General features: G+C 40.9%; 1 protein-coding gene across 1 annotated transcript in view; it reads right to left on the reverse strand.

The window, feature by feature from the left end:
* Nucleotides 1–22,931, reverse strand: part of CEP192 (centrosomal protein 192) — a 67,831-nt gene that overhangs the window by 2,332 nt on the left and 42,568 nt on the right. Inside the window, exons 31-42 of the mRNA XM_054381601.1 lie at nt 21,884–21,993; nt 20,215–20,356; nt 19,237–19,409; nt 18,069–18,192; nt 14,714–14,819; nt 12,478–12,688; nt 11,144–11,223; nt 10,083–10,178; nt 8,075–8,194; nt 2,968–3,089; nt 1,775–1,898; nt 1,257–1,315 (exon numbers count right to left, since the gene is read on the reverse strand). Coding sequence (XP_054237576.1) covers nt 1,257–1,315; nt 1,775–1,898; nt 2,968–3,089; nt 8,075–8,194; nt 10,083–10,178; nt 11,144–11,223; nt 12,478–12,688; nt 14,714–14,819; nt 18,069–18,192; nt 19,237–19,409; nt 20,215–20,356; nt 21,884–21,993 — 1,467 coding nt within the window. The remainder of the gene's footprint in view (nt 1–1,256; nt 1,316–1,774; nt 1,899–2,967; nt 3,090–8,074; nt 8,195–10,082; nt 10,179–11,143; nt 11,224–12,477; nt 12,689–14,713; nt 14,820–18,068; nt 18,193–19,236; nt 19,410–20,214; nt 20,357–21,883; nt 21,994–22,931) is intronic.

The raw sequence follows: 22,931 nt of genomic DNA on the forward strand, positions 1-22,931 counted from the left end.
GGGCTGGACCTAATGATCTCTGGAGGTCCCTTCCAACCCCTAACATTCTGTGATTGTGTGAATTCCATTTGACCTCCAAATGGAGGTGCTCACTTGGTTGGCACTACACACATTATCCTTCTTCCCTAAAAGAAGAATTAGTCAGCAGCTCTCCTGAAGACAGGCTGTCCTGCTCTGGCAGGGGTTTGGACTTGATGATCTTCGAAGGTTCCTTCCAACCCCTAACGTCCCATGATCCTATGAGAGAGTTGGGGTTGCTCAGCCTGAATAACAGAAGGCTCCAGCCTTATTGGAAGGGGGGCCTACAAGAAAGCTGGAGAGGGACTTTTTACAAAGGCAGGTAGTGATAGGACAATGGGTAATGGATTCAAACTGAAAGAGGGTAGATATTAGCAAGAAATTCTTCCCCATGAAAGTGGTAAGGCACTGAAACAGGGTGCCCAGATAGGTTGTCAATGCCTCCTCCTTGAACTGTGCAAGGCTGGACTGGATAAGGGCTTTCAGCAACCTGGTCTAGTGGAAGGTGTCCCTGCCCATGGTAGGGGATTTGGAATTTGATGATCTTTAAGGTCCCTTCCTACCCAAACCACTCTTAACATGTCAGGAAGACAGCCCCACTGTTGCAGATGAGCATGAGAGGTGCTACACTTCTTGAAGAGATGATTAATAGGACTACCAAATACTTGTAATGAACTCCAAAGATGACTAGGTTTATTTTCAGTGATTGTTATCACCAACTTAAATTCCTTTTAGGCAGGTAACATGCTGAAAAGCTTGGTGTGACCAGGCCATTCCACTGGCTGCTCAAATCTTGCATTTGCAGAGAATCTTTGATGCAGCTCTGCAGGTTTGTCAAATTAGAAACATGATGAAGGCAATTTGTTTGGTGTCTTTTGTAGAAGGTATAAATGGAAGGAATGACTTGATTGTGCACAGCATGCCAAATGGTTAAATGAAGCATTAGGCTTAGCATTAAAAGCAGCAGCACTGTTAGGAACAATTTGCAGGCAAGAAATTGGCAGATGCAGAAATAACTGTGTGGGCTTATTCTGCTTCTAACCAAGATTATAGAGTACAGCTTAGGAAAAAAAACACCCCAAAACTCCACAAAAGAAAAACCCCCAAACATATAACTAGACAGCCAGAAAGTTGGAAATTTGTCTCAATTTTAACACTGTACATAGAGAGAAAATACTTCTCTTGAATTATTGAATTTTTTTTTGTTAGGAGAGAATGTTAGCATAGGCATCACTCACCTTAGAGTGTATTTCAAGTGCTTGATGTAGAAAGGCTCTCTGGGACATATAAATTTCAGCTGCAATTGAATACAAAATGCTTAAAAGTGCACTATATCTAAGCTTAGCATATGCTATTTATGACATGCTTAAGATAAATCAGGTGACTTAAAATACAGCTTTGCAAAGAGCCAGTGTTCAAAAATAAAGCACACCCACACCTGTGCGTAGTAAGATAAAATTCACATCTCAATATTTGAATAAAGTTTAAGAAATCAAATAAATCAGGATAAGAAGAAATCTATGCAAACTATAATCTGTAATTTTTTTTTTCTTCAGTTGCAAATATATTATACATATACTCAGTGATTCAGTCAGACCATATAATACTGACTTTTGAATCTAACAAACAGACTAAACTAATCACTACTTCAGTCTTCTGTCAAGAGAAAATAAAACAAACAAAACAACAAACAGTATAGTTCATCTGCTGGAAGGACTTCTGAAGAATTGCTTAAAATAAAGCCTGTCAAACTTACCAGATGTGTTGCAAAGGAATGATTCCTCAGGTTCACTTTCAAGGTGCATGATTTCCCAACTCTTGTTTCAGGAAAAACGTAGACCTTTTTGGGGGCATAGACTCCTCGAAATAACTCATTCTGTCTGATTTGAAAAAGGGATTTAAGAGATCATGATTTCCTACTTATATGATCTCAACATACGGATTGCATACAACATTTTATTCCCCTACCATATTCACATCATCCCAGAGTGAAAGAACTGGAAATGAACTTAAGACTGAAGAACAGCAAGGTCAAGACATGCAAGCATAGTGGTCTGCTCAGAAGTGACTTGACAGGTCTATGGTCTATACTCCAAAAGGGGAGTATGCAAAAGGTTTTACTACTGATCGTAGTTGATTTACAATAAAAAAATCATGGTTAGGCAACTTGGAAACCCAGCTCACAAGAAAAAGGATGGGAACAGGTGACCAAACACTACAAAGGCACTAAAAGATACGGCAAGTCTGGACTTTGTAGCTGTTTACTTGTTAACAAGTAGAATCATAGGACAGTTCAGGTCAGAAGAAACTTTGGGAGGTCTCCAGCTCAATTTTATGTTCCAGTTTGGGTCAGCTGTGAGGTCTAACCAGGCTGCACAGGGCTCTGCCCAGTCAGATCCTGAAAACCTTCAAGGTCACAGACTGCACAACCTCTCTGCACAGCCTGTTCCACCACACAGCTGTCCTAGGGATAAAAAAAAAGTGTTTGATTGTGGAGTTGGGTCGTTCCCCACCATCACCCAATTGCAGACTCTCAGTTCAAGCTTTGTCCTAGTTTAAGACAGCCTACTCTCACAAGCAAGCCCCCCACAAAATTGGGAGGTAAAGTGACCCAATAAGTCTTACGGTCAAGATAAGGAGTTTAATGGAAATAACTAATGGACAATTACCTTCGCTATTGTGCAGGAAAGCAGAGCAAAAGCAGAAGCAGCAGCAGAAATCAGTGATAAAAGAGTCACCCCACACCAAAGCTCACAGCCAACAGAAGACCAAGACCCCAAACCGGAAGCAGCAACTAGAACAGGAAGCCTCCCACATTACAATCTGAACTACAAGTCCCATGACACTTGACTCCAGCCAGCACTTTCATTTTGAAGCTGGCATGGCAGCAGCATGATATGGAACACACCTGCAGACTCAACTGGCTAAACCCATGAGATCAGTACGTACCCAGCTTCGAAACTGTGTGCTTCGGAGTAAACCTTTGTTTCTGCTGCAGCTGGAAGCTCTGGCCGAAGGGTGACACTTGCAGAAGCTTCCAGAGTTGTAGCTTCAATTTCTTCTTCAAAGCCCTGTTGGCAAAAGAGAAACCTTTAAAGAAGTTTACATTCAAAAGCATTTAAGTATTCAAGCATGCAAGTCCCAATCCAAGACTTTTCATTTAAAGTGTAATGTTTGAGGAACAGCAGAGTCTGGATCACTGAGACAGAAGCAATGATTTTGGAGGAATGCTTTAGCAGGCTTTCGTGTCTTGTGAATGCTTTATTTGTTACAAGCCAGTTCACAACAAATTAGCAGCACAGGTGCGATCTCAAGAAGGATTGTAGCAACAAAGATTTTACTAAAAGCCAAAACAAACCCCAATTCCTCTGCAGATCTTCTGCCCATATGCCTGGAGAACAGCAAAGTTGGTTAAAAAAGCACTCAGGAAGAAGGCAGGTGTAGATCATCATTGGAGCTTCAGTTCTCACCACAGCAAAAAGCTTCGTAATAATTCTGAATAAGAGTTGGAATCTGATAATGCCTTATATCCTCATTGTCACATTCAGAAATTAGGACAAAATATTTATCATCCTCAGGACCCCCATTCTGTGTACTCCAACACAACGAGATCAGATCACCCTAAGGGACTACTTCAAAAACCAAAATCATTTAGGCTGGAAGAGACCTCCAAGATTGAGTCCAACCACTAAACTAATACTACCAAGCCTGCTGTTAAACCATGTCACTCACCACCACACCTACACATCTTTTAAATCCCTCTGAGAAAGGTGACTCCACTTCCCTAAGCAGCCTGTTCCAGGGCTTGCCAGCCCTTTCAGCAAAGAAATTTTGCCTAATATCCAACCTAAACCTCCCATGGAACAACCTGAGACTGTTTCCTCTTGTCCTATCACTTGTCACCTGGGAGAACAGACCAACACCCATCTCACTACAACCTCCTTTCAGGTAGTTGTAGAGAGCAAGGTCTTGCCTCAGCCTCCTTTTCTCCAGACTAAACAACCTCAGTTCCCTCAGCTGCTCCTTTTAAGACCTGTTCTTCAGACCCTTCCCCAGCTTCATTGCTCTTCTCTGGACATGTCTCCAGTACCTCAGTATCCCTCTTGCAGTAAGCCAAAAACTGAACACAGTACTCAAGGTGTGGCCTCCTCAATACTGAGTACAGGCAGACAACCACCTCTCCAGTCCTGCTGGTCACACTGTTTGTGATACAGGCCAGGACGCTGTTGGCCTTCCTGGCCGCACCACTGGCTCACGTTCAGCCAGCTGTTGATCAACACCCCCAGGCTGTTCTCTGTTGGGCAGCTTTCCAGCCAATTTTCCCCAAGCCCGGAACACTGCACTGCTGTTGTGACCCAAGTGCAGGACCCTAGCACTAGGCCTTTTTGAACCTCATACCACTGGCCTCGTCCCACTGTTGCAGCCTGTCCAGGTCCCTCTGTAGAGCCTTCCGACCCTCAAGCAGATGAGCACTCACGCTCAGGTTGGTGTTATCCGAAAACTCAGTGAAGGTGCCCTCAATCCCCTCATCCCAATACTGAGCCCCTGGGGAACACCTCTTGTGACAGGCCAACAACTGGATTTAACTTCATTTACTACAAATCTTTGAGCTTGGCCAGTCAGCCAGTTTTGGGGTGGCATGGGGTTTTTTGGGGGAATGGAAGGTTGGGGGGGGTTTGTTTAGGGGTTTTGGTTTTTTGGGGTTTGGTTGGTTGGTTTTCTTTTTCATTCCCTTTTTTTTTTTTCTCCCACACAGCAAAGTGTGCACCTGTTCAAGCCATGACCAGCCAGTTTCTCCAGGAAGATGCTATAGGAGAGTGCATCAAAGGCTTTACTGAAGTCCAAAAGGCCACATCCACAGCCTTCTCCTCATCCACTAAGCCTTATCTTCGCCAAGAGCCAATTTGAAATTCTGCATTGTTTAACGAATTTAGCCATATGCTGTCAATACCCTTGGGGTCACAACATCTTGAACATAGTTAAAGAACCTCCCACACTTAGGGTTGTACAACATTATCTCAGTCTTTGAAAGGGTGCTGACGTTTTAGACAAGCAGTTGATTCCCTTACACAAGGAAGATTAGAAAAATAGATTCATCTTCAATAGAGCTGCTATGACAAATTTGTCTTTTAGACATTCACTCCTTCTATTGAAAGAGCTGCTAATCAGTGTCAGAAACAGCAGCAGCCAAAAAAAATTAAATTTTAATTTTGAAGACTATTTTTTCAGCTGCAAATAAGCCACGAACCACAGCCACGAACCATACATCAAGACAAGAAAGGATTTGTACAAGTGTCTTGTTTCAAGAACTTTTCATTCTCCAAGTAGTGAAAAATGATGGGTGTCATGCCTCAGTGCTATCACTTATCAATTAGGCAGGTTTACTGCGTGAGGATAAGGAAAACAATGCCTTAGGTTGGAACCAATCTTCAAAAGCTGAAGTCCAACCCTGCTGCGGTCGGCAGGGACATCTGCAACTAGATCAGGATGCTCAGAGCCCCATCCAACCTGGTCTGGAATGTTTCCAGGGATGGAGCTTCTACCACCCCTCTGGGCAACCTGAGCCAGGGTTTCATCACCATCACTGTTAAAATAGGTCTTCCTTCTATCTAGCCTGAATTTCCCCTCTTTCAGTTTCAAAGCATCACCCCTTGTTCTGTCACAACAGGCCCTGCTAAAAAGTCTGTCCACATATTTTCTATAGACCCTTTCAAGTACAATAAGGTCTCCCTGGAGCCTTCTATTTTCCTGGCTGAATCCTCTCAGCCTCCTCTTAGGAGAGGCGCTCCAGCCTTCTGATAATCTGGCCTCCTTTGGACCTACTCCTACAGGTTCATGTCCTTATTGTGCTGAAGGCACAAGACTTCTATTTCAGGAGCAAGGAAGACTTCTGTTACAGTTACAGTTGAGTGCTGCTGTTCCAAAGCCACCTCAGGAGCACAGAAATTTTAGTTTTAAAACTACAATTATTTTGCTCTGAGTTAAAAAAAGAGATTTTTCTTCCTCTCATTTCTGGAATAGCCAAAGAAGATGGAAGCTTAGTACTGCTGATAATAATAATGAAATCGGGACTCTCAGCAGAAAGTTGTGTGTTATGTATTAAGAAATTCAGCTCAGTTTGCTGCAAAATGAAATATTAACAAGTTACCTAATTACATGGTTTATGTACTTTAGCTGGGTAAACTACAAAAATCGTATGCAATTAACATTTGTAACAGTTTCAGACAATAGTAGGGGTTTCTATATGAAGTCCTCAACTTTCTGCATGCTAAAAGAGCAATCAGACCTAAGGTGCTGCCCCATCCTTCTGGCAAACTCTTGCTAGTTCCCTGTTTCACCCCAAAGGACCAATAATCAGATGGAAATCCCAATTCAAGACTTCTGTGCACAACAGTGATACTCATTCGGAGCTCAGTGAGCTCAGAGCCACTTCTGGTAACAGCCTAATAAGTGATCCTCAGGAAAAGCAAACAACAACTTTAAATGGCCAGTATTGTGAACCTGGGGCTGCCAAATATATGGACAATCCTTCCTTTCCTGGTCTCTGGGACCAGTTTTGGAGACCTGATCTTCTGAGCTCCTGACTGTGATTTCCAGTGGTGGAGACTGCAAACACACACAGAGTATAATCAAAAAAAAAATCACAGTTAATCAGTTTTTCAGGGAAAAAAAAATAAAAGGAAGTGGTAACTACCACAGATTTCCCCAGCTTCACCCTGTTTAGTTCTTTCCTGAGCTCTTCCAAATTTTTCACTGATTCTGAAGTAGTGCTATAAATAAATATCAGGCAGTCACTCTGACAGACAGTCTTCCCACTTCTTTCAAAAGTCACATTAAACAGAGCTGTAGCCCTCTGCTTCTGCAAAACTTGCAGGATCAAGTCCTTTTCAAAAAGTTGAAGTAACATCATCTAACCTCTTGATCCCTGCAGCATAATGGATTAGAACTGACCTGGCTTGACTAAAAGCGGATTTGATTTGAAACTTGTCAATCTCAGTAAAGGTTCTGTGTTGACCTCTCTTTCAAACATGTACAGTTCCTTACTTAGCTGACAACTGACTTCCCTTTCAATTCTTTTTGAAGAAGATTTTTGACACATTTCATGTATTCTACACAATTTTCCCCATAAGCACAAAGAGGTGTTGGAAAGATCCAATTGTTAACAGCTTTAAAAAATATCAAGAACAACAAATCTACGGAAGTAGTTCAAAAACACTAATACCAAATTGTGCTGCTTAAAGGTTTACACAGCTGATCACCAGGCACTTTTTCAGAAAAGGATTCTCAAAAATTCTAGATTTCTGACAAAGAATTAATCTTATCTCAATCTCAGCTATCTTGAAACAGACAAATGACACAGCAGCTTTCCTCATTTTAAGGAAAATTATCTTCAAATTAGGTGAAAGCTAAATAAAAACCCAAACACCACATTATTTGTTAATGTTAGTTAGCTACTTGTTAACTAACAAATTAGTCCTCATTCTTCAAGCCAAAACTAGAAGTTATTTAACAAGATCCCTTTGCAACACAATTAACTAGTGGGAAGAACAAGAAGCCTACAAAATAAAAAGTAAGGTACCTGATAAGAAGGGTAAGGTTCCTAGTACTGGAACAAGCTCAGTAGTTTAAAGAAAAACCCCAAATTTTTATCTGGGCTTCTTAGCAAAAATCAAGTCAAACTCTCTGGAGATGACAGCAAAGCAAACAGAGCAATACTGAACGCACAAAGCTCTTCACATTCAGCTAAATATTAGAAATAATTCTTCCTAACTGCAATAGATTCTCTGTAGGTTTATATGGATGGTGAGGTTGGGATTTAAAGCAAGTGCACAGAAAACCAGTGGAGTCGTCTTCTTTGGAGAGATTCAAAGCAACCTCAACATGATTCTGTGCAACTTACTCTAGGCAATCCTGCTTTAGCAAGGGGCTGGACAAGATCTCCAGAGGTTCCTTCCAACCACCATCACGCTTTGATATTGTGAGTACTGTAGAGCAAAAGTAAGATATTGCCAAAAATGTGTGCTCAGGACAGCATTTATAAAATTTATATACTCACTATTCCAGAAAAAAGAAGTTTTATTGTGTGTCTGTAACAAGGTGTTTCAACTGGGTGGCACTCAAAGTTCCAGAACTCGACGCATTCCCCTTGATCTTTAGGTGAAAAGATTACAGCAACCTACAGGAGAAAAACATTGCAGAAGCTTATTAAATCTATAATAATAATCTAGTAATAATCTATACATCCTCACCTACACAAAGCTGCAGCTAAGCCAGCACAAAATTTAACACACTAGAGAACACATCCACACACAGGTGATCTTGTACAAAACAACACAGCTTGTCCTCTTTACCCCGTAAGAGAAAAAAATTCTGATGAGAAGAGTTGTGCAAGAAAACTCAAACAAAATTTCAGCTAATCTGTTTTAAGTGAAGCCAGCGAGTGCTTGCACAACTATTTCTATCAGTAAAATGAGGCAGAAGGGGACCAGGAAGGGGAAATATGCACAGCTGAAAGACAGTGATACCTTCCTTCATCTGTCAGCTAAGGTGTGAACAACTGCACTCCTCCGGCTCCAAGTCTGCAGCACACCAAGTACAACTACTAGAAGGCTTGAAATTTAAACCAACTTGCAGAATGTGCATTTGATCATCCTTAAAGGTCAGCAATGTAATGAAAGCTCTCTGTATAGCACCAGGCCAGGTTAACCCAAGAACAAATCTGCATTGTTTTCAGAGGTGAGGATGGAGGAAAGGAGAGCAGCAGAAAAATCACTACAATGACATCTAATTAGCCAAATGATATCAGACCCACTGCAAAAACCAGCAAATCATGACAGCACTGTACCTTATCAGCTCCAGCCAACAGCCTGACATGTCAATAATGCAAATGTTATTCAAATATGTCTGAAGTAGGGTTGCTAAAGCAAAGATAATTGTTTAAACTCAAATAAGGGTTTTCAAGATAAAACTGGAAAACTGGGCAAGAGTCAGGTTTTTATAAATAGATTACAAATTGCAGCATTATACAGTCATAATAATCCATAATGACTAAAAAAATAACTGATCATGAACAAATAGACCTGAAGTAGCATTGAGGGACAACAGTCCCACAGCAACTCATTCAGTATGTCCCTGGATGTGCTTTATAACTGTGGTTGTGAAACCCTCTAGTGGCCAGGAGATTCAATTGTAAATCAAATAAATCCAGCTTCAGGAACAGATAAATGGTTCTTCAACAAGTATGATAAGACTGCTAAGGAAACAAAAGCAGTTGTTCACACTGGTTTCGTAAGAACCAAATAGTATTTGCAATTTTTTTGTGGATTTTTACAAAACATTTATAACCAATTTTATGTTCTAGAATATATTATCTTTAATAAAAAAAAAAAAACCTACCCAAAGCCATCACATCAAAGTCATCTATACACTCCACAGAATCATAGAATAGCTTGGGTTGGAAAGGACCTCCAAAAGTCATCTAGTGCAATCCCCTCTGCAGTCAGCAGGGACATCCTACACTAGATCAGGTTGTTCAGAGCCTTGTTGAGCCTAACCTTCAGTAGCTCCAGGGATGGCACCTCAACTGCATTACTGAGCAACCTGTTCTAGGGTTCCACCACCCTCATGGTGAAGACTTGGTTACATCCAATCTAAATCTACTCTTCTCTAGTTTGAAACCATTGCTCTTCACCCTATCACTAAAGGCTTTTGTAAACAGTTCCTCTCCAGTCTTTTTGCAGGCCTCCTTCAGATACTGGAAGGCCAGAAGGCTCCCTGGAACCTTCTCTTCTCCAGACCAAACAAGCCTAGCTCCTTCAGCCTGTCCTCATAAAAGAAGTATTCTAGCTTACTCCACTGAATTACTAACAGCTGTTTTAAGTACACACTGATTACCTGATACAACCCAGAATCCAATTCTGGAAGGCAAATATTTTATCATTATCAGACAAAAACATGACTGGCTTCAAAAACTCAACTGTTCTTTCAGAGAATTTCTCACATAAGATTCTATTTACAACAGAAACACGCTAACACGCTCGAAACAGTCATAAACATCGCTTTACCGTCTCTTCTCTGTGAGCTTCAAGAATACCAGATACAGGGGAACATGTGAAAACGGAGGAAGTAGCCCTACGGAAACCACCACTTCTGTCCACATCCTGCAAATGAAGTTATAAGTCTGATTCAAAAGGGGGAAAAACAAAAAAAAACACAAACAAATAAACAAACAAATGAAAAACTCCACAAAAATAACCACCCCCCACCTTTGCAAAGGGCTGAAGAAAATACAACCAAATCAAGCTGCTTTCAAATAAGCAAATACTGACTTCCTAAAAGAACTACTGCAACATCTAGGCAGTCACTATGACTACTAACTTCCAGTTTAGAAGTGGTGTGCTGGCTGGAAGATGGTATGCTCAGTCTTCTGGGCTACAACTGAGAGTGCTACATGACCATTTTTATCATTTTACTACAACATACTTTGATAATTCTAGCAAAATCAAAGTGATCATCACAGCATTCCAGCCTATCAAAACAATAGGGAAGCACTTAGAAATATCAATGGTGGAGCTGCAATAATTGGTCTGGTAACTTAGATTACCTACAGAAGTACCATGCATAGCACAAATCCACTTGCATGAATCTCCAAACAAGGCAAGCGGAGCATTCTGGAGCCAAAAGGGACATCTATCCTTCATAAAGTTACCATCCCTGGAGATATATAAAAGGTACGTAGATGTGATACTCAGGGACATGGTTTAGTGGTGACCTGGCAGTGCTGGGTTACCAGTTGGACTTGATGATCTTGATGGTATCTTCCAACTATGATTCTAGAATCATTTTGTGTAATTTGGATGATGATATTGGGTGAGCACAAGCAAACTCTGTAAACCAATAAGTGAACAAGAATTCATCTCACAGTGCACTGACTGATTCACAGCCAGGGAGCACATGGAAGATTTGAAAAAGAATAACATGTCCCTGATGTGGAAAGATGCAAGAAAAGAAACTTCATAACCAAGCTGATGCTGAGATATATATCCTTTGAGAGAATGGAGGGAGAGAGACCAGAAAAAAAGCCCAGGAAATTTGCATGAAACTACCAAGGTAAGCATTCACTCACTCTGACATAGGGTGGTGTAAGCAATGACAAACTCCACTTCACATCTTTATCCCCTTTGTTCACCATTTCCAGTAAAGTCCCTAGAAGGGAAATATCAGACAAGTATATTAAGTATCTTTATTCAGATTCACAGACTGCATCAGGTTGGAAGGGGCCCTCAAAGGTCATCTTGTTCAACCCCCCTGCAGTCAGCAGGGAGACCTTCAACTAGATCAGGTACCCAGGGCCACATCAAATCTGACTTTGAATTTCTCCAGGGATGGGGCCTCAACCACATCCCTGGGCAACCTGTTCTAGTATTTTAACACACATTTTAAAGAGCTTCCTCCTAATGTCCAACCTAAATGTACCCTTCCCCTAGTCCTATTGCTACAAGCCCTTCTAAACAGTCCTTCCCCAGCCTTCGTGAAAGCCTCCTTCAGATATTAAAATGTAGCTATAAGGTCTCCCCAGAGCCTTCTCCCCTCCAGGCTGAACAGCCCCAACTCTTTCAGCCTGTCCTCATAAGAGAAGTGCTTCAGCCCTCTGATCAAAATCCTTACTACCTAGAAAAGAAAGCTTAGCACTACTATTAAAAAAATAAAATCTGGTATCTGGATAAGAGAATGACAGTTTCCTACAGTAATTCAAAGAACTTGAAGCATTACTGGAATTAAATGTAAAGGATTTGAGTCTCCACTATCAATAGTGTCCTCCTTGATCACTAAAGTACCAGACAAGGATAGCTCATAGCTGACATTCCTATCATCTTAAGGAAGAACATTTATTTCTTTGCTTCACACAGATTTATCTCACATCTTCGGGACACAAACAGATGAGGAGAATAGGTTTACTGCAGAAGTATACTGACCAAAAAGAGCTTTAGTAAAATGCAGTATGCTCATAACACCCTTTGCCCAGACACAATATTGTCACATTCATCATAGCTGCTTACAAGAAGGCAACTTACCTATCTGTATGCAGAGCTATCTATGGGAAAAAGTATAGAGATGCTGAAATGGGGCAGAAAAGAAGGGGGAAATAAAACAGGAAAAGGAGAGGGGGGGGAAGAGGAAGAGGAGGAAGGCAGGGGAAAAAGGAGGAGGAAGAGGAAAAGGAAAAGAAGGGGAAAGGGAATTAAATAGAAGTAGAAAAACTTATGAAAGGAGTTCCATCACAAGGAGTTACATTTCAATGCAAAGTCAGGAGAGGGAACCTGTTCAATCACACTTATCAGACTAAAAGAACAAAACCCAAGTCAAGGCATCAAACTCCCAAACAGGCAATATAGGACACAACACCTCTAAACACAAGGCACAACAGATGTTGCATTTATTAAGTTCAGCAAATGTTACCTGATCTGAGGCCAGGTTTTGTCCTAGGAAAAGAAACAGTTGTGTTCTTTATCTGTACTTCCATTTGTGGGTGCACGAGCACTGAGACAGGCTTTGCCACACAAGCAGCAGAGCTCGCAGACTGTAGACCAAATAACTCCCAGCTTCTAAATGGAGAGTCTGTTCCAGGCACACTCCCTGCAACTGCCTCACGAATCTGCACTTTGACAGACTTTGGCACAATTTGGAGAAAAGGAAAGATGTAAATAGCAAACATGGACATATTAACAAATCAAATGATTTATCTGTTTCCCTGAGCTGGAAGGGCTTACGATGTTCATAGTTACATTTTAACAGAGAAAGGGTCTCAAATTACTAGGTCTTCTCTAACTTCAGATCAAAATTCAAAGATTCTTGGGACAAATTTAATTTAGGAGAACAGGAAAATTTACTATTCAAATGGTTTAATTCAATAGGAAAAATAATTTAAACAAGTTAAATTTAATTGGCAACTCCTACAATATTCTCTGCTCAGAGAACAGGAACAGGACTGCCTTGCTCAGAAGATGTGTTCACTTCTGCTACATCATCACTACTTCCAAAAACTTCTGTTAATGCTAGGAAAAATCACAGAACCACTTCGGTTGGAAAAGACAGTTGGATTTGATCTCAACAATTATCTAACACTACCAAATCCAGTGCTAAACCATGTCCCTCAGCACCACATCCCTGCATCTTTTAAATACCTCCCTGCTAGGGAGGCTATTCCAGTGTTTGAGAATCCTTTCAGTGAAGAAGTTTCTTCTAATACCCAATCTAAATCTCCCCCAGTGCAACTTGAAGCCATTTCCTCTTTTTCTATCACTTGTTCAAGGAGTTGCAGAGAGCAAGGTGGTCTCCCCTCAGCCTCCTTTTCTTCAGACTAAACAACCTCAGTTTCCTCAGCTTCCTCATAAGACTTGTTCTTCAGACTCTTCACCATCTTTCTTACCCTTCTCAGTCTTAGCATGCTTTTTCCTTGATTGGATAGGTACCAAAGAAATGGTACCTATCATTATTGACTACCACATCCCTTACAGTTTGATTGGGTTTGCTACATTCTCCACTTCTGTCCTAGTAGGTTCCTTCTCAAATCCTTTTCTCATACTGTACAGCATGACACAGTTAATTACGTGGAGTTTCCATTTCCTTCTTAACTCTTTTCCGCAACTGCCCTGTTTGGTGTATTTTTTAAGACAGTTTCCAACTCTGTTCCATAACCTCCCCTTTCCCCATCAAAAAGGAAAACAGATATGTTGGTTTATCCTTTCAGTGTCTTCTATTTCTCTTTCCATGCATTGTTACAAGTAACTCAAAATATATACTGGCTGTAAAACCAAAAATCCAGGCATTTATTTCTTTGAGGAATCATAGAATGGTCTGGGTTGGAAGGAACCTCAAAGGTCATCTAGTCCAACCCCCTCTGCAGTCATCAGGGGCATCCTCAACTAGATCAGGTTGCCCAGAGCCCTGTCAAGCCTCACCTTGAATATCTCCAGGGATAGCAGGGAGCCCTTCTGCTTTTACACTGATAAAAGAAGAAACTGCGGGCTTCATACATTTTATTTCTATCCCTTCATTTAACCAGGGAAAAGGATTGGATTAAAATGAACAAAGAGCAAGAACCTGTTCTAGATGTTCTTCATCACAGATGTGTCAGCCAGAGCTTAATTTTACCCTAACAGACCTCAAAAGGAGTGCTGGTGACTTGTCCAATAACCTCCTTCAACTTCTAAAATGTTATATAGATTCCTTTTATATATGGATGTGTACATGTGTATATATTTAGCTTTTCTAGAAATGATGCATAAGGCAGTGGTGGATAAACAACATTCACTTTGATGGCAGTTCAGTCTAAATGTTCACACCACAGTATTTCTTTTCATTTTTTTTCTTAAAAGAGAACTTCAGAAATGGAAGAGAGTCATGGAAGTTGACAGAAATGTTATGTCACACCTAAAAGGTTTTAGCAACATTACTAGACCTTGAGCACTGGAACAGACTGCCCAGGGAAATGGTTGAATCATCATCCCTGGAGATATTTAAAAAGATGTGTAGATGTGGCACTTAAGGACATGATTCAGCAGCATGAGTGGTAGTGTTGGGTAAATGGTTTGACCTGAGAACGTTAAAGGTCTTATCCAACCTAAACTATTCTATAACTTTCTCCATCAAAGAAAATACAGTTGCAATCTCAGCTCTCAAGTAAGCTATGTACCTTTTGTCCATTACCACAACGGATGAAGATTAAGCCACTCCAAGGAATTAATGAAGACTTTGTGGCAAGTGATGGATTAGGACTGACCAAAATTTGTGTACTGCTCCTAAAAAAAAAAAAAAAAAAAAGAGAAAAAAATAGTATGATAATCATATTAGAATGAGAATCTAGAACAGATCTCACTAACTCCCCTCCCAAAAAGGATGTATTTTTAAGACAGCAAGTAAGTGATGATACTCTAGAGAGTTAAAGTTTTCGGCTATCCAATGCATTATGAAGAACACCCTTTATAAACTTGGCATTGATGGCTGTATAAGGGGTCATAGGAAAAGAGTAAATCTCATCTGTTAACATGTCAGGCCATGTAAAGCAGACAACTGTGTGCTGCTGAAAATAAGTCAGTGCGGGAATGGGCCTCTGTTCACACAAAGCATGATGCACAAGCTGCATTTCAAGAATCTTTTTAACTAGTTCTGCTTCAGGAAGAGGCAGCTTGCTTTCCTTCCTCCCATGCAGACTGATGTTGGAAAAAAAGAAAAGCCTTCCGATGTTATCAATGCTTCTATGATTCTTTAGAGCAGGGGACACTGAAGAGTCTAAACTCAAGTGAAACAGTTATGGCATCACACAGTAACTTGACCAGTGAGAAGACACATACTGATTTACAGCATTCCATATTCTATTCCAGAGACATTTCAGTGAAAGAAGGGAGAAAATAAACACTTCAGTGATTTTTATACTCATTTTAAAAAGACTGCAGTAAATAAAGGTCCTTGGTTGTATGCTAGCAAAAGCACTCAAGCTGATTCTTCAGCTGTAGCTTAAGATGTCATTAGCACAGTATCTGGCATTTGCAAAGTTCACTGTAGGAACCAGATCAGTCCCCAGAGGAAAGTCAGTTCCAAGATCATTGTCACAATATGGCCATATCTACCAACTTCAGCTATTGGATTCCATATTTCAAAGCCATTAATATCAGGATACTGATATTTCCTTAAAGAACCGTGGCGGGCTTTTTCAATGTTTTCACAATCTTCTCCCTCATGATTCTCTCTCTCAGGTACAAACTGTACATAAGAGCACAAAACCATTCTGCTCTTTGAGCCTCCAGCATGTCTTTGATGTCTACTGAAAACTTCTCATGCAAACCCATCTTGCATGGGTCACAAAACATGTGTCCCTCAGATTCCTATTCAGCCGAAAGACACTAACTCTCAGTACTTTCACTGCCACGGAAAGGAACAGAGCCCAGGGAAGAAACACCTTCCAAAGGTAGTTCTTGCAGCCTTTGGAGATTCCAGCAGCTCTTGTTACAACAGTATTATTCTTTCTACAGCACTCACAGAATGCTTTAGGTTGGAAGGAACCTGTAAAGGTCATTAGTCCAATGCCCCTGTTCTGAGCACAGACATCTACAACTCGATCAGGTTGCTCAGAGCTCCATCTAATCTGACCTGGAATGTTTCTAGGGATTGTGCCTCTACCACCTCGCTGGGCAACCTGGGCCAGTGTTTCACCACCCTCAGTGTAAAAAAATTCCTCCCTTGCCAATACTCATAATATTGAGGCACAGCAACATGACAGAGGCTAATTTCAGTTAATTTCCACAAGAAAAATCTCACTACAAAATTCTGTGGGGACACATGGATTCAACTACTAGACCTTCAGGCAAGTTAGAAGTTGCCCTTAGCTCATTCCATATAACCAAAGGGGTTTAGTCAAGGTGAATCAGGGGGTGGTCTGCTTGTTCTAGCATAGCAGAGTCAGTCCTTGATCTTAGAACCTTCTTTGACCATCACTGTGAGATTAAGCCTTCTCATTTTCTGGCTTAAATCAGTTCAAGAATTCAGTTGGCTCCAGCCATCACAGTGCATAGCACAAAAGATTCTGTCTGGCTCCTGTCCTGACAGGATGACCAATCCTGGCACTGCAGGGAGATGGTCATGAAAAGTAGGAAACTGGGCAGGCACACCTTGCTGGACTTAGTTGAGCTGTTCTCACAGGTCTGTTTCCTACTTGCAGGCCTCTGTTCTTGATCCAGCCTACTAAATTGGGCCCAACATGTGATGTTTCAGCTCATTCTTTCCAAGTGAAAAGGGAATGAATTTTAAAATCAGGCAGTGCAAGAATATTCCTTGCAGAAGGCCAACAGTTCCCTCTTTTTAATTAATCATTCCACAGTCTTGAGTCAGAAAGTAAGGTGTCCTTACTTTCACAGCCACTGCGAAGTCATTCATTGTTATCTTTTCTTGAAACCATGATTCTGGGCACTGACTGAATCTGCAAAGAATGGCAGATTTCCCAGTCCTTTCAGAGAACCCTCTTTATTTTGTTCTCACTGTGAGCAAAGTTCTCCAGCAGTACATCCAAGACTTTACATCTGGATGAGTATGAAAGAAAGTGTTACATGTCACATCTTGCACAATGATTCTGATCTGGAAAGGAAGTACCTGTTTGGGCAAACACCTACAAATTGAAAGTAACTACTTAAAACCGAATTTTTTTGTGGAACATGAGACTTCATTTTTTTTAGAAAATGAGAACAGTTTAATAACAAGGTCTTAAAAACCTTTCTGAACTGACCATAAAAATATCATAAATTTAGAAGTGAGAAGTGGTCAGAACTTTCAAGCATTGCATTGTGACAGGCTTTGCTGACACCCCTGAGAAGTCTCACACCCACATACAGTGACATTTTATTACTACTGTCCCAAAATACTGCTAATTAAGCCACAGGTGATCTGACACTGGCTTGTCATTCTTTTTGTACCTACAGACATTAAGAAGCCAAAGGTTGAATGGCTAAAACCAGTTTTGTCAGAATACAAACAAACCCCACAAACAAACTCTAATGTATATCACCACATTTGCAAAAGGAAAGACTAAGTCTCCAGAAGAGAAGCATTCTATAAAAACTGTAATTTGGGGGTTGGAGGAAATGTTTTTTGTCTTAAATTCACAGATAAATTTTCAACAAAAAAAAACACAGGGAAAAGAGATTTTCAAAGCTGCAGCTTCGTTGACTGTGCAGCTCCTGGAAAATTATGCAACAATAATAGTATTTCCAGGCACAGAAAACTCCTGGCCTCAAAGTGACTTCGTAGGTGACAGAACATTTCCAGCATACAGAACTATTAAAGGATAAGGTCCTAAAATATGAACGCTAGATTTGCATGTGAGCTGACAAAAAGACTGTACCTTAGAACTAACTATTTTAGTAATTTAAACCAAATTAAGTTTCTAAAAACTAACTACAACTCCTAAATTAACTAAAATCCTAAACTAGCTACAGACAAATTCACCCCAAACCTCAGCACACTTTCACATGTGAAGGAACCTGTGAGGAGAAACTTACTCTGGTTCAACAACTCCGTGCTGTGGGGTTACAGTAAGACAGTGAACTGGCCACGTAAGCTCAAACGCCAGCGTCCTGTTAGAGTTGTTGACAATTTGTACATGTCCAGTATCTGTTGTTCCACCTATAAGATTAAAAAAAAAGCTATAATAAGACAACATGTACAAAAATTCACAGGAGTGCCCAAGATTCATCAATTAAAATAAAGCCTTTACTGCTCTATTTTTACTTTTACAATGCTTTAAAATCTTCGTAGGTATGCAGTGCATATAATGTGTACACACAGAGCACACTAGCTCTGACAGTTTACCCAAACTCACTGCCCTGGTTTGAGCTAGAACAGAGCTAGTTCTGGTCACTACTCTACTTCTCAGCTCAGTCTCTGCTCAGTGAGGACACTTTCTGAAGTTCAGGGCACATTTGCACATCCAGTGGCTGCTTCCAGTAGTAAGAGCACTGATGGGAAGAGTTACTGCCAAAGGCTGGACTGCAGGCTAAAGTCACTGCTAAATCTTGTGCTTTGCATTGGAATGCAGTACATAATAGCTATCACCTGCAGGGAGGAGCAGACAGTTCAGGTGACTCTAAATTGACTAACAAGGGTTTCTATCCCTTGAATGTCATATTCAGTATAAAGCTGAGGGATCACCAGGGTCAGGCCTCCTCTTAAATGGCTGGAGTCCAAGGAGGACTCTGTCTGTTCTGTCTTCAGCCCTAACCAATGTTCCTGAATCCAGCTCCTGAGTCAGATTCTTGTCTGCCACTGAGTCCAGTCTGGGACTTCCCCAGTGCCTGCACACAGCACTAGTGGTAACAATGACATCATTGCCATCAGGGGGTTGTCTTCCACCTACTAGTATCTGGTTTACTTCACTGTTATTTTCATTACAGTTGATTTGTTTTTCTTTTCCCACACACCGGTGTCTCTCCTTTTTTCCCTTTCTCTTCCCTTTGGGAAGGAAGAAGAGTTCATAGAGAGCATCTATTAACTTAGTGACCAGCCCAGTCCTAGCCCTTGACAACCATGTTCAAACCAAGTTTATTGTTCAGATGTAAAGCTACTGTGGCAGCCAAGCCACACCTACAAACACAAAGTAAGTACATAGTACACAGTTCAGTTACTTTAATACCAGTGTGGGTGTATTAATTATCTTCAAAATACACTTACTAATAGAAGGAGATGTCAAAGTCAAGCACTCAGGTTCAACAGTCCAAGGCTGTTGAGCGTCTGACTTATTCTGAACCATTTCATCAGTTTTCATAGGTAGTGGAAGAATCTGAGGTCCTTTAACAGGAAGAATGCCCAGACTTGCACTGATACGTTTGACAGAGTTCTCAAAACTGAAAATAAGATTGCATTAAACATCAGTAATTTTTATTACTACTTTTGAGTAATTCTAATAGCCTACTCTGATTATTTCTTACAATTTAATACTGAAATATAAAATTCTTCACATAGGTGTTCAATTTAATTCAATTCTGCATTATTAAGAAAAAAAAATAGTTCAGAAGCTAAATCATGAGCTAGCATTTTTACAGGATCATTGAATCATTTTGGTTGGAACAGACTTTTAAAGGTCACTTCCAACATAAAACTCCCTATGATTCCACAATTTCAAAGACCAGGTCTCAACCAGTTCCCCAAAGAAATCCTCACAGTAACGGACCACTTCAATTGAGGGCATAGTGAGTTTGGGAGTAACCTCAGCACATACTGCCATAAGGTCTGGACAAGGGAAAAGCCACAAAACCTTTATTATATATCTCTATTTCCATCCCAGACATGAAAATTTCATTGCAAGGGATGAAATGGTTACAGTCCTATGAGGACTACAAAAACAGATGCTCTTTGGGAGTGCCTATGAAAAAAAAAAAAACAGTCTTTTCAGATGAATAGGAGGTTGCAGATAAAAGTTAATGGTGTCAGTTAAGGGAAGCGTTTAGAAGCTATCAAAAGAGTTGAAACTGCCTATATAGAGAAAAATAGTGACAAAACACACCTAGATATTAATTGGAGCCAGTCTTATTAGAGAGGCAGCTCTCACACTTGTGAAGAAAATCAATTTTCGCCACTGACACTGAAGTTTTCAATGAAAGGAGATGCACTTCAGTTAGACATGATTCCACAGCCCTCTAACTACATTACCTGTCCACCTCCACGGGACATCCAGCAGGCCGCCGAAGCAATTCCAGTTCAGGCAAGCAATATCCCCACACAAGAAGGGAGATGGTGCGCATGTTCGTGTAGAAAAGACGGGCGTGGTTTGCATTCCGGGGAATATCACACACTGAAAATTAGAGTAACAGAGCAATTCTAGTAAGAAAAAAAAAAAATCTGCAATACTGAGAAATTACACAGAGATTTAGGATAGAGACCTAGTCAATAAACTCTTGGCTAAGATATCCCAGACCTATCAAAACATTACCTAATGCAAGTTCAGTTATCAGGCATAAACCTGTGTTAATGAGGTGTAATGTACAGATTTAAATCAACATCAATGTCTACTTGCTAACTATAAAATAGCTATTTTTCACCTTTATACAAGTGTTATGCACTAAGCTGATTCTACACCAAATTAAAGTTAAGTTCTATCCTCCTTACCCTGACAAACAAGACTAAAATCTTCCCAAGGCTTGGCAGAAAGATTCGACTTCAGAGAAGTTTTTTGCATATAAATTTATTCAACATTTCATTCATTATACCTGCATACATCCAAAAAGTCAAGAATGTCACAGAACCATTTAAAAAGAATGAAAAAAGTCTCATAAAAATGATTAACAAGTCAAAGTCTTCTCCTTGGCTTTGTGCCATTTCATGTTGAATAGACAGAATGAAGGCTTTTACTTCCTAATTCTCTACCTCCTCCCCACCAGCAGTGCAGAGGGACAGGGAATGGGAGTTGTGGTCAGTTCATCACATGCTTCTGTCACTCCTTCCTCAGGGGAAGGACTCTTCACGCTCTTCCCCAGCTTCAGTGTGAAGTGCCTCCAACAGGAGATGGTCCTCCATGGACTTCTGTGTCATGAGTCTTTCCCGTGGGCTGCAGTTCTTCACAAACCACTCCAGTGTGGGTCCCTTCTGTGGTGTACAGTCCTTCAGGAACAGACTGCTCCAGCACAGGTCCTCAGCAGGGTCATGAGTCCTGTCAACAAACCTGCTCTAGCATGGGCTCCTCTCTCCACAGGAGTACAGAACTTTCTGGGAGTCTGCCACAGAGCAGGCTCTCCACAGGGCCACAGCCTCCTTTAGGCATCAGCCAGTTCCAGTGTGGAGTCTTCCACAGGCTGCAGTCAAATAGCTGCTCCACCATTAACTGCCAGGGGCTGCAGGGGACAGCCTGCCTCACCAGAGCCTTCACCACAGCCTTCAAGGGAATCTCTGCTCCAGTAGCTAGAGCACTTCCTCCTCCTTCACTTGGGTGTCTGCAGAGTTGTCTCACATTCGCACTCCTCTATCCCACCTACTGTTGTGCATAAACATTTTCCCCTTCTTCAGTATGTTATCCCAGAGGATCTACTGCCACTGCTGATGGGCTTGGCCTTGGCCAGCAGCAGTTCTCTCTTGGAGGCAGCTGACACTGGCTCTATCAGACATGGGGGAAGCTTCCAGCAGCTTCTCACAAAACCCACTGCTGTAGCTCCCCCTCAATCCTACCAAACCTTGCCACTGTATCTGCCCAAATTGAGAATTTTGGCTTCTACGGTGACCAAAACAGAAACAGTGGGAAAAAAAACTAGGGTTCAAGTCTAAAGATATATTTTGCAAAACAAAAAACAACTAGCGGGGTTTTCTTTTAATCAGTCATAAGGCTTACCTTCTGTCACAAGTTGCTCCCCTTGAAATTCTCCATCAAATGCAATGTTTCTCAATATGCTATCTTCTGAAATTATGTAGGTTTCTATCTCAGATTCACAATTTCTAGATCTGTTGGAGAGAAGAAACAGGAGTCATTACATTACCAGAAAGTATTGGAAACAACAATTCGAGAAGACTGATAAAGTTGCTAAGAATCCAGCAGAATTTTTACTTGATGTTTTCTCAGATACTCCAAGCTCAAAGCAGTGAGCATTCCTTTAAACCTCAAGTCTTGTCCTGATCCTGAAATTCTTAGAGCAATACTTGATCTCTTGCTGCACAGTGAAAGAAACCACTGAAACAACGGCTCCTGGACACTTGTTTTGCCAAGATACTGTTCTCTGCTGTCAGTCACACCTACCTAGGCTTCTGGAAAGTACCTCAAGCATGTGAGTGATGTCTCAGTCACCACAGGAAGCAGGAGAATGCTATTTTGGTCACAAGTGAAAACCTTTTGAGGAGAAAAAATTGACTAGTCAATGGCAGTGGCAGCAGGTACCAGCCAACAGCAGGAACATGAAGCCAAGGAGCGTGACTGCGAACAAGACAAAAAAAGACTGGGAGGCATCAAGATATAAATAGTCCTGGGAAAAATGGGAAGCTACAGGTCAGTCAGAAGAAACCTGGTATTCAGATAGGGTCAGAGCTGTGGAATTGGAAAGAACACCTCAGCACTACTGATTTTCAGGTCTAAGCTACTTACCAGGCTGCTGACTGATTATATTTTTTGAGACAAGAACTTGAGCCACAAGTAGGCAGACTAACTCAACAGATCAAAGATTGGCCTTAGGTATTTTTGCCCTTTGAGAAGGATTCAATAACAGTGAATATAGTCACAGACAAAAGAGTTCCTACAAAAATCAGTAACAAGGATTTTAAATATACAGAAAATAAGCCCTATTTCCTATCAACAAGGTCACAAATGCAGCTATTCCATAAGCTCTTTATTAAAAGTCAAACAGCTAAATTCAGCTATGTTTAATATCTTGATTTAGATTAAAATAAAT

This window comes from Indicator indicator, chromosome 6, assembly GCF_027791375.1.
Source record: "Indicator indicator isolate 239-I01 chromosome 6, UM_Iind_1.1, whole genome shotgun sequence".
NCBI lineage: Eukaryota > Metazoa > Chordata > Aves > Piciformes > Indicatoridae > Indicator > Indicator indicator.